The 12793-nt window shown below is 42.7% G+C and overlaps 1 protein-coding gene across 2 annotated transcripts; it reads right to left on the bottom strand.

The window, feature by feature from the left end:
• Nucleotides 1-2134: 2134 nt before the first annotated feature.
• LOC105019814 (polypyrimidine tract-binding protein 1) lies at nucleotides 2135-11158 on the bottom strand. Of its 2 annotated transcripts, none has more exons than XM_013139924.4 (17): nucleotides 11116-11143; nucleotides 10391-10450; nucleotides 10227-10245; nucleotides 9116-9176; nucleotides 8823-8995; nucleotides 8592-8738; nucleotides 8234-8443; nucleotides 8030-8140; nucleotides 7741-7927; nucleotides 7542-7616; nucleotides 7287-7420; nucleotides 6582-6615; nucleotides 5948-6040; nucleotides 5081-5170; nucleotides 4293-4419; nucleotides 4135-4212; nucleotides 2135-3758 (listed from the first exon to the last, which is right to left on the bottom strand). In XM_013139924.4, exons 1-17 carry the CDS (start codon nucleotides 11121-11123, stop codon nucleotides 3626-3628), a joined length of 1740 nt encoding a protein of 579 aa, XP_012995378.3. In that variant the 5' UTR covers nucleotides 11124-11143; the 3' UTR covers nucleotides 2135-3625. The 2 variants fall into 2 exon arrangements, with proteins under 2 accessions (XP_012995378.3, XP_028972514.1); XM_029116681.2 differs by having other exon boundaries at nucleotides 3626-3758; nucleotides 10391-10447; nucleotides 11116-11158.
• Between the last annotated feature and the right edge of the window lie 1635 nt (nucleotides 11159-12793).

The raw sequence follows: 12793 nt of genomic DNA, 5'->3' as shown, positions 1-12793 counted from the left end.
AACATTGTTTCAGTAAACATGCAGAAAGACGCCACAAGGAATAAGGGCTTGTATTAACTGAACCAACCATAGCAATGTTTGCGCAGTGTCTTCACTGACAGTATTTAGACACAAAAAATGCTGAGGAGTAGGAACAGTACCCAAGACCAGTCTGAGAGTTAAAATGACAGTTGGAAACTGCAGTTTCAACTACTGCAGTGCTGGTTTGATTGACTTGTACCCTAGATGACGTTTACACAACCTGGAAGCTATTTGAGTATAAGCACAACGTCAGTATGTACGACATGGGATATTAATGCCACAGCCAGCAACCGTCCGTCTGCCTTCTCACTCCCACTAGATATTCCCGATGAGATTTGCCATGAACTGGCTTGAGAGAGGTGGAAAACTGGCATGAGAGGAGGACTTAATGTGTTTTCGCATGGACATTATCATTGAGGGCTTCCAGCTTTTTCCGATAGTCAAACGGGTGGGACATCAACAGTTCATAGCGACTGATCAACCAGTGAATTAGAGTACCACTTAAAAAGGGAGATGCTTCAGTGGCATTGCAGATGACACCATAATGAGACAGATACTGAGAAGCAATGTCTCTGCCTGACAGCCAACCATCCAGTTATTGGCCCGCCTAATTCACACTGAGTATATAGATTGTTTTCTCAAGAGGGGTTGTAAAAATTAACTGTAAGTGTGCCTGGATAAATGTCAGCTAAATTACTCAAATGTAAATGTTAACAATGTTTCCATATTTATAAACAAAGAAAAACAACAGAACTACAAGTACAGACCCCACGAGTATTTGGGGACTTAAATAGCAAGCAATATCTACCCACATTTATGAAATTATCTTAAAAATCACCTTTGGGGTCTTTAGAAGCTAACTATGCGCTTTAGAAAATTGCTTAGTATATATTCGTTTGTCATCTTGGAAACATTTTGGATGCCACAAAGTTTGAATGCAGTCATTGACTTAGCCCAAGTGTTATGTCACTGGTGGAAGTTGACGTTGGATTTAGTATAACGCAAGCAGTTAATTCAACATGACACACAATGCTAGGCAGGAAATTCATGCTAGCCTAAATAGGTTTTCAATTCTGAACATGTCAATAGAGGATTTCCCCCCTCGTTCACTCAGAAAACTGCCGTTCTGCTACCATCAACATGGTCGCACATCGCCCTCGGGTGGCAACGTTTGCAAACACAGAAAGACGTTGTGGATTGACAGAGTTCTCAGACGCATCCGTAATTTGCATAAGTGTTCTAAAGCTGAAGGAGCGAAAATCGTCTAGGGTGCGGGGCTATTAATTTTACCCTCCAGTGGCCTCCTCCAGCTGGTGTGCAAAGATGCAATCTTCAGTGGAATCACATGGCACCGCGGTTTTTTAGGCTGTGAAAGTACACACAAAAAGCATGCTAAATTATGACAAATGCGTTTGCTTATGTCGGATTTTGAGACTTGTGACATAAACACAATTTACGAAAACGACAGAAGGATTACATTTGCCTGTCATGGTAGTTTTGTCAGCAACAAGTCATAATGGCTGGTAAGGAGAGATAATCAGGAAGGGGTGTAAAAATCTCTGGTCGGAGATTCACAGCTTCTGCAAGGCATTGGCTCCACTAGGTGGCCACACGGGGAATAGCCATGGAGAAAGGCATGCCCCCCCCCTTCATGCCAATAATGCCACCAGGCGGCAGAAACAAAAAATTACAATTGGTGATGTAAAAACGTATGAAAACTTCCACATGTAACATTTTTGAGATACTAAGACCCCACTCTTCATGCCTCTGATTTAACTGGATAGTTGGCTTATGAATATGGGAAAGGTAACACCACCAAATGGCGAGGCCCGCTTAACCCTGAGCCACATATTACACCGCAGACAGAAACTCCAATACAGCACAGGTGTTCACCAACTCCACATCTCAGAAAGCATGTTTGCTCTACATAGAAAATGTACTCTCAGATCTGATAGTGTGGCGTTTAGGTAGTTGAAGTCCTGCCACAGGAGGGACTAGAAACTCATTTGAAAGTCAGCAAACACCATTAACAGATGTATGGCTATGTTCTGTTGTTACATTTCTTTCTGAGCAAATAATCATCTGAAAGGAATAATTTTTTCAACAAATCATACACGTTGGAATCAACTTTTATTACCATTATATCAAAATATACATGTTTGTAATGAAATCGGATCTTTAATCCAAATCACTGTGGTACAAAAACACTAAATATATACAGACAAAAACCCTGCCCCTGGTTCCTGAAATCCCATTCGGTTGACCCCAATTAATCCCCGGAAGCTGCAAGCACCCAGCACTACCACAGAGCTATCCACTGTGACCTCAACTAGTTCAACATACATAATATTCATGGATACATATTCTACCAACATGAAGAAATTTCAATGGAATTATACAAAAAATGATTTGGACACAAAACCAAATATCACAAACTAAATGTAGAACTTGACTGATTAGGTAAGAAAGAATTCCAATCACCGAATTTGCATCAAATTGTCTTTCAATTTGGATCATCAAAGTAGATCAAGGTGAGAAAACCGAATACTCAAGTGTTTTCTACACTTTAAGTAGCAGGGACAGTCGGTACTTTGGTCCTCAATTACATTAACCACCAATAGCTACATTAAACCGTTTTATCTAAATAAGAATCTATAGCAAAAGCCATAAAAAATGTTACCGGTCAGAAAAGGCTATACATGTGTTGTAGGCACTAAAATGTCTAAGGCGGTATGATATCAACTGGAGCTTAGCACACACGTGTGCATGTTTGCGTGTAAACAGTATTATATAGTGGTGCAACAGGCACTAAAAACTAAAGGCTGCATGGTATTAAGTGTTACCTCAGAGGGGAAATTAAGACTTGAGGCACAGTGACTGGTAAATATCAAACCGTACAAAGTATTTAAAAAATGACTATAGAAGTTTACAATGGAATGCATAGTGTACATCTAGAAGTGAAAACAGAAAACCACAGCCATATATTTCAAATCAAAAGTGATTCAAAACAAAAGGCTTTGTAGAGAGTCCAATTGTATTAAATCAAGCTGGATAGCGTGTGGCAAGGCTGGTCTCAGTAAGGCACTAGACTGCTGTGGAATGGCATGTTGTTAGATCAATACCACTAGTGGTGTAGAATCCCACGGACAGAAAGTACATACAGATGTATAACAAAATTAAAACAAAATTGAAAAAATATTGAATATCAGAAGCAAATCTATGGAATATTTTTGGTTTACATTATATCAAATTGGGAAATGTATTAATGTAATATAGAAACAAAGACTAAATGTGCATTTAGGAGAGAATAGAAACAGAAAAACAAGATGTGCATTCTGAGTATAGAAATAGAGTAATGTGCAACCTGGAGTTTCCCTCTGTCTCAGTCTAAATATTGCTGGAATAAAATAAAAACAGACTACATCCATAGTATAGGTAACAAGCCTAAAAATGATAAAACATAAAATGATAACTAAGGAATGATTAAGTGTCTTGTGTGGAATAACAATGGCCATACAGACAATCTGGAAGGCATTCTGATAATCAGGTTTGGTCTATACTTTGATGTTCCAGGGGGGTGTGTGCGCGCGCGCGTGCGCGTGTGTTAGATGGTAGATTTGGAGAAAGACACTCTGAGGTGGTGGTGGTCTCCCAGGTCATGGTTGTGGAACTCTATGAGAGTCTCAACAGCTTCTTCCACAGAGCTCATCTGGACAAGAGCCATTTTACGGTCTTTCCTACACAAACAAGGAGAGAAGCAGAGAATAGTGATGTCATTGACTAGAACACCGTCGGGTGATGACGTCATAGACTAAAACACCGTCGTCCGATGACGCCATAGACTAAAACACCGTCGTCCGATGACGTCATAGACTAAAACACCGTTGTCCGATGACGCCATAGACTAAAACACCGTCGGCCGATGACGCCATAGACTAAAACACCGTCGGCCGATGACGCCATAGACTAAAACACCGTCGGCCGATGACGCCATAGACTAAAACACCGTCGGCCGATGACGCCATAGACTAAAACACCGTCGGCCGATGACGCCATAGACTAAAAAACCGTTGGGCGGTGACGTCGGCAATGTAACTGGACGGTGAGACTTACTGGAAGAACTTGAAGGCAGTGACCGTAGCTCCTGAACTGATTAACAGTTCCTTCAGATCCTCCTCGGTAACCGCCGGTCTACAGAACAAAAGAAGAGCCAGCATTACTAAGACACACGGCGGACACGGCTCTCCTAATGGACAGGGACCAGTGCTTACGGAATGTTGGAGAGGTGCAGCGTGGCAGACGGAGGGTAGATGTTGTTGTAGTTTTTGGACCCAGGCTTCTTAAAGCGGTGGAGGGGAGAGGTGGCGTAGTCCTTGGTCAACCCCTGGTCCTCGTGGCCTGGAACAGGACAGAAGACTTTACTAAACACTGGAGACAAAAGTGGGCTGGTAGATAGCCAATACCTTCTCTTGATAGCTGTGTGTCATTAAAATATATTCAGAAAAACGTCCCACAGGTTCCCTAGGGGGCTGTGTGTTTTTATGTCTTAAGGTAGAGTGGTGGAAGATAACTGCTCCATGTTGACAATGTTTGGGAATCACAGGATGGAAATGTTGATCTACCAAATCGGAAATCTCACCCAAGGGCACAAAAAAACAACAACACATGAGTATAATATTGGGATTCAAACTTAATAATAGTAATATTATTATACAATTCATGTCCATTTCATACAGATGTGTACATTTTAAACCTATATCCACGGAAGACGTTTAAGGCCTTTTACTTCAAATGGTTACGGTGCGTGTATGAATGGTTACGGTGCGTGTATGAATGGTTACGGTGCGTGTATGAATGGTTACGGTGCGTGTATTAATGGTTACGGTGCGTGTATTAATGGTTACGGTGCGTGTATTAATGGTTACGGTGCGTGTATTAATGGTTACGGTGCGTGTATTAATGGTTACGGTGCGTGTATTAATGGTTACGGTGCGTGTATTAATGGTTACGGTGCGTTGTGTTTCCACTCACTGGACAGGTGTGTGTGTGGGTTTAATACCTTCTCTGGGCAGCTGTACCGTGGTGTGTTTAGACAGGGAAACACGCAGAGACCGGCCATGAAGGCGGACCCCGTTCAAGTGGCTCATCGCTGAGGAGAAAACACAGTCATAAACCAGAACACACAGACAAGACGGGAAGACAGATCCAACACACACCTAGCTGAGGAGAAAACACAGTCATAAACCAGAACACACAGACAAGACTGGAAGACAGATCCAACACACACCTAGCTGAGGAGAAAACACAGTCATAAACCAGAACACACAGACAAGACTGGAAGACAGATCCAACACACACCTAGCTGAGGAGAAAACACAGTCATAAACCAGAACACACAGACAAGACTGGAAGACAGATCCAACACACACCTAGCTGAGGAGAAAACACAGTCATAAACCAGAACACACAGACAAGACGGGAAGACAGATCCAACACACACCTAGCTGAGGAGAAAACACAGTCATAAACCAGAACACACAGACAAGACTGGAAGACAGATCCAACACACACCTAGCTGAGGAGAAAACACAGTCATAAACCAGAACACACAGACAAGACTGGAAGACAGATCCAACACACACCTAGCTGAGGAGACAACACAGTCATAAACCAGAACACACAGACAAGACTGGAAGACAGATCCAACACACACCTAGCTGAGGAGAAAACACAGTCATAAACCAGAACACACAGACAAGACTGGAAGACAGATCCAACACACACCTAGCTGAGGAGACAACACAGTCATAAACCAGAACACACAGACAAGACTGGAAGACAGATCCAACACACACCTAGCTGAGGAGACAACACAGTCATAAACCAGAACACACAGACAAGACTGGAAGACAGATCCAACACACACCTAGCTGAGCCTGGGTCCCATCTGACATCTGGACTAGCGCATTGTCCTTCTTATTGAACAGAATTTTCACTCTCATCACGTCGCCGTACACACCTGGAGAACACACACCACACACACGGCAAATCAAATAAGCCAGCAGTAATAGGAGTTCCATCAAAAGACTGAATGCCATGATCTTGATCAACATCAGCTTACACTACAGATCCTGCAATACTACTCTACTCCCGCATACAACATTCCCAAATACGGGATTGATTTTGGACTGGTTTGATTGGCAACACGCATAGAACGGTAAATCTGATCGCCAGACAAGACTGAGACAGACAGAGACAGACAGGACAGGTGGACAACATAAAACCAGCCCAGGCGGCAGATCTGAGCAGGCCATAAAACCAACCGTAGTGACTTAGTTCAAGTTGGTAATAAAATATATAAAGTGAAACATAAAACATTGATGAAAGGATGATGACATAAATAACAAAGGTCAATATTTAGGTCAATATTTGGGCAAATAAAGATCCAATTGAATGAGGTAGGTACAGTAAAAGGCATAGTGATGATATAATATTACTGGTAACAGTAGGTAAATATAAAATATACAGGCATAAAGGGAAATGAAAGGGTGATAACATACCGAAGAGAATAAAGAGGCAGTTTGGTGTAACTCTCTTTATAAACAGCAGGAGGGGGTCAGAGTATCAGGGAGGGGGGAGAGAGAAAGAGGGAGGGGACAGGGGGAAAGGGGAGTCAGGGATGGAGGGATGAGTCCAGCAGTCAGCAGCCAAGAGGTCCACGGGAGGGTCACATGGAGGAGAGAGAGTGGGGGGGAAACAGAGAGAGAGAGTGAGAGGTGAGAGAGAGAGAGAGAGAGAGAGAGAGAGAAAGAAAGAGAGAGAGAAGGAAAAGAGTTAGATGAAGGGTAATGAGAAATGGGGAAAGAATGATGAGAAGAAAGTCAGATGGCAGAGAGTAGGAGGGGGAAGAGAGAAAGAGCAAATAAAAAAAAACAAGAAACACAAGGTCAGTAAACACAGAGAAGTGTCTAAATGAAAAACTGTCACTATGGTAACACTAGGAGGAGAAAAGAAAGAGACAGATTAACAATGGAACAGTGTGGGCCCCATAATACAGTAATAAGACGAGCTGTGTCAAGAAAACCACCACTGTCTCTCCAGCAACTTCAGAATAGACAAAAATCAAGCAGTGAAATGGAGACAAAACACAAGTCAGTCAAACGGTAGAGAAACTAATTTCAAGAAGTCAAAAGCAAACTACTACGGTGTGTGTGTGTGTGAGAGAGACTGCGTGAGACCAAGTAGGCAGCGGAAGCAGGAGTTACCTCTGGGTTCAGGTTGCTAACCAACAGGACGCCTGCTTGCCCTCCGCCCCCCAGGACCTGTAGCCCCAGGCGGCTGGCGGCCATGGCGCCGTGACTCACGCCCAACGACGCTAACGCGCCAGGCATCGACAGACCTGGAAACACACACGGGCCAGCTCACGTCAGTGACGCGGAAATGCTACACTCTAGACCGCGTGGACAACGTATCCATTCCTACTGCACATGTTTGGAGTTAGCAAGCTAACTGTCAGTTACCCGCTGCCTGCTGTAGAGTGAAGGCCTGGGGGAAGCCATGTCCATAAGGGGAAGCGGAGATCAGGCCGGGAGACCCTGGAAAAAGACAGGCAGGGAGGGAAAATGTGAGCGACGTGAGGCCAGTTTCAGAGCCAGCCCATAGCTACCAACGTTCTGACTCGTGTTACCAAAACAGGCGGCGGAGCTCAGCGCGTCTTACCGAAGACGGCGGCCATGGCGTGCTGGTCCAGTCCGGGCTGAGGGTTGTGGGGTTCGCCGGTAGAGAGGTCGGGTCTGGTGTAGTCCCGGCTTTTGTCGTTGTTGAATTTCACGTTGAGACTGGTCAGCTTGGAGAAACTCACTCTCAGGGTACAGCAGCCGTTATATATGTTCTGACCATCTAGGGACTGGAGACAAAAGACCAGAAGGTTTGCCACAGGAGTCCCCTTTTTTATTCACGGCATCCAATGTTGATTATCTTGTGGCAACTGCAGATGATGGATGTGTACCAGTTTAGTGTGCTGAGCCGTCATTGCGTCGGCGTACTGGACCAAAGCCTGGAACTGGTTGTTCTTAGTGAAGGTAATGATCTTCAGAACCGACCCGTACTTGGAGAAGATCTGGAAGACAGAAAACGCATTACAATCCTGAATAACAACCAGGAGTAAGTGAAACGGAGGACGTTTTGGCGTCAGGCGGAGGCGGCGCAGTACCTGGTGGAGGACGTCCAGCGTGACGGGGTAGAAGAGGTTCTCAACAATGACTCTCAGCACGGGGCTCTGGGTGGCCATTCCTGCACCACCCATCTCCACCCCTCCCAACGACATGGTAGCGCCCATACCGCCCCCGATACCGGACATGGTAGAGGCCAACATGGTTCCACCCTGGACAGCATTCACAGCCTGCAGGGCCGCCTGAACTCTCTGGTGGGGGTGGTGGACTTATTACAACATCATACAGTTCTGCTCACTTTGAAGAGCCACACAAAACACGAACAGAACCCATAAAAACGTCTACTCATTTTAAACAGACTTACAAGCGAGTGAGTCTCGCAGCAGTGAATAATCTTACCACTTGGTTAGGAGAGTTGTCCGTCTTCAGTTCCTTATGGTTGCTGTACTGCATGAAAACAGGCTGCTGCCTGATGAGAGGAGTAACTGTAGAGTAGTAGTTCACCATGGTCTGGGCCTGGTCCACACTGTTCATCTCCAGAAACGCCTACACACACACACACTTAACCCCTTTAGCTAAGTCAAAGTGTGCACACATGTCTTAAGTGTCTGTGGGGGTGTGAGCGCGCACCTGGTTCTTCCCCTTCATCATCAGGAGGTTGGTGACCTTTCCAAAGGGCATTCCCATGCTGATGACCTCAGACTCCTGGATGTCACCGGGCAGCTGGCGCAGGTGGATGACACGCGACGGAGCATTTGGGCTCCGCATCTCTCCTTTGAACTTCTTACAATCGTTCCCGTTGGCTAAAAAAATAATAAAAAACACACACACACAGTTCATGACACTTCTTACTGTAATTACAGTCAATGAGTTTTAATAAAACAACATTCTGGGAGGACATTTTAACGTGTTACCACACGAACCGGAGGTCATGATGTAGGGTCCGTTGGAGAGGCAAGAAGAGAACAGTTCATCAGATCCCCTCTGGAAGAGAAAGGAACATCTCCAAATCAGAAACCACATCCCCCATAAACAGAGAGAAAGGGAAATAGGCATGGCAGGTCACGGGTTAGATTTGAGACAGCGGACTAGTATCCACTAAGGTCAAAGTGGAACAAACACAAACCAGCACTGAAACATGTTTATCTGTGCTAGGGCTAGACATTTCACCAGAAGCCCGGGTTACCTGTGCTAGGGCTAGACATTTCACCAGAAGCCCGGGTTACCTGTGCTAGGGCTAGACATTTCACCAGAAGCCCGGGTTATCTGTGCTAGGGCTAGACATTTCACCAGAAGCCCGGGTTACCTGTGCTAGGGCTAGACATTTCACCAGAAGCCCGGGTTACCTGTGCTAGGGCTAGACATTTCACCAGAAGCCCGGGTTATCTGTGCTAGGGCTAGACATTTCACCAGAAGCCCGGGTTATCTGTGCTAGGGCTACACATTTCACCAGAAGCCCGGGTTCTGTGCTAGGGCTAGACATTTCACCAGAAGCCCGGGTTATCTTTGCTAGGGCTACATGTTTAACCAGAAGCCTTGGCAGTCTCCAGCCCCCTTGGTCAGACGACACTTAATAAAGTGGCTGTGTGAAAGTTAGTCAATGGACGCTCATGTCTCAAGGGGCACAGCAGCCTCTTCCCCATCTCTCTACAATACAGCGTCTGTTAGAGCCCGGCTGGCAAACTGGCTGGAACACAGACACAGGCCTACAATCATACGGCTGTCTGAAAGAGACAATGAGAAGACATCCTTGCTAGCAGCTCTCAGACACAGAGAGCAATGTTAAAGGAATATAGTTATAAAAGAAAAGGCATGCACGCTATAAGGTGACCAGGTCACACGAGCCACAAACAGCCCTGTAATACTCTACGTGCATGTAAAGGAAGTCACCTCAGTTTATGCCCTTTTTTTCAAAATGTGTGTTTTATTGTAAAGGTTTTCGACTTTACATCTTTTTAGTTATTTTCAGTGATTACTCAACGTGCATGGAGTAAGGTAAATGAACTATAAATATAATTATTAAAAAATGCCTACCTTTGTACCCACTGAGACACTGAGGAGAGAGAGAAAGGGAGGGTCACTTAACGAGTTAATCCAAAGAAGAGGACGTACAGTACCATCCGAAATGATCATCACCGAATCAACATTTTACATTACATTGTATCTATATTGTACATTTGAAATGAATCGGGACTTACTCTATGTCTGTGACGTAGCCAGGTCCCATAGGATACAGATCAGCATCTAACTTTAGTCTGCTGAGACGGAAAAGGGAGTGAAGGGAAAAGAGGAAATGGGAGAGGGAAACAAAGAGTACGTTCAGTTAACTTTGTTGATAACTACTAGTTAACGTCATGTGGGTTTTTTTTATTGCAAAGTTGAGTTCACTGCCTTGAATGGAAATGTACTGAACCTAACAATGTTAAGAATGCAACCTAAATCCGAACCTTACAGGACTCGTTTCTGTAAAACAAACATATGCGCGCACATACTGAATGCGGAAACGACAGTAGACACGTTGATTCGATTCCTGTTTTTAACCATCGAACTTCACAATACTTTTGCGGCGTTTACAAGTGTGTAAATTTAAAAAGTACAACTATCTTTACGTTGTTTGTTATTTGTTTCAATAAGTTAAAGGGAACTTTTCAAACTTCAACTAGATTCTTATCCAGACATGCTCACGAGTCACGCGCAGACAAGGCAAGCTACTGTAGCTAACTAGCTAACTAATGTAGCCTCTGTTGAAAGTCTCAAGCGTAATCTCACCTCAAATTTCACATTAAATTAGTGGGAAACGCACAAATAAGGTGAACAGTTGCAGAAATATAGAAATGAAAAGTAAAATAGTCAAACTCAGGTCAGATTATGTCACTTTTTTTCGATATAAAACTAGCTAGCTTGCTACATATCTTTTACTCACCCCTCCATCGTTCGATACAATCTACAGGTTTCTGGAGGCGGCGGCAGATTTCCTTGATTTTCATACAAAATGGCTGAAAACACGGAGGCGTGCGACGATTGGTCCAGGTACATAGAGGCACAAAAAGGGCGGGCACTGGCGAATAACATCCATATGTAATTGGACAAATTCTGGAAAAGGTGTTGGCTGAAGTTCTCTGAAAGTTTTTAACCAAAACTTGAACAACTTTTAAACCATGCATTTGCTTTGCCATTGTCTGCCAGACAAAATGACAAAGAATAGTTTTGACGAATATACACTGATTCCATCTGTGATAGATAGGAGTTGGATAACTTAATGACAAATATTTGGTCATGAACCGTGACAGTTTCTTCCTGTTTCACGTTCTATGTAGCTCAGGAAATGTACTAGGCCTATATTAAACTGTGATATCTAATTCATTTACTGGCCAATAGATGGCATAATATGTCTATTCTAGTGCCAAATTAGTGAGGCGGACCAGGTATGAGTGCTAACTTTATACTTACTTTATTTTAAGACCAAAAAACTAATATATTTTGCTTTGAACGACATGTCCAATTATGTAGTTTTAGTCTAGTTGCGTTTTTGGTCTCTGAACCAGACCTGCTGGTCAAATGGCAGTGTTCCCTATGACAGATTGGCAACCTGGATACATTGCAAACCAATGGAATAGTTTTTCTAATGGATGATTGCCAAATAACGGTGTCAAGAGTGATGAAAAATCTTGAATATCTTCTGAAGGTATACAACTAATGTATACACAGAAGTATATTACTAATGTATTTTAAATATATGAAATATTTGAAATCGATTCTGAGTATAATTCAGGTGTACTAAAAAACTATTTCCAATCATGCATTAAGTACACTAAAGCAGGAAACAAGTTGTCTATTTTAACAGAATGAAGTATACTTATCTCTTTTAAAACAATACTTAAATGCTATATTAATATTATTTAGTTTTCAAACTGCATAATGGTTCTAAAATAATACACTTTAATACTCTAAAGCTAAAACACAAGATTGCTTAGCAAGCTTTAGTTAATATACATTATCATAATTATCTTGCTTGCTAAAGACTAGTTATTCTATTCACAGTAAAATGCATTCTCATAATTCTCCTAAACTACCTCTCATAATTACATCATTGCAAGTTATGTTGTCGCTAATGATATCTGACAATCAGCTTTGTTATTAGCCTACATAATTGCTGCTTTTTTGTTTATCTTAAGAATGGATGCATTAATTATAAGTCACTCTGGATAAGACCATCTGCTAATTGACTGAAATGTAAATGTTAAAAATGATGCAAAGTATGATATTATGTGTGATAAGAAAATAATTCCTTCCAGATTAATTATTTTGACAATATTTTATATAATCACATACTCTAGTAAATGTGTTACAAAGTAAGATATTTACAATGTAGTTAAGTAATCATCTGTTCAAATTCAAACCCGATTGTTGCATCATATGGCGATTTCAGTATTTGGCATTCCAAAACTATAAATGTATCATGCTTTTAATGATTTAATATAGTTTGAAACAGAAGACAACATTAAATGTGGAGTAGCACTGACACAGGCTAAAATGGTCCTGAAAAGTATCTGCTTTAAATAAAACACCACATAAATTGTCCAGGTACAAACTCTATGCTG

Source organism: Esox lucius, chromosome 22, assembly GCF_011004845.1.
Source record: "Esox lucius isolate fEsoLuc1 chromosome 22, fEsoLuc1.pri, whole genome shotgun sequence".
Taxonomy (NCBI): Eukaryota; Metazoa; Chordata; class Actinopteri; order Esociformes; family Esocidae; genus Esox; species Esox lucius.
Note: the sequence above shows the minus strand (reverse complement) of the source record. Positions and strands in the feature narration are given on the sequence as shown.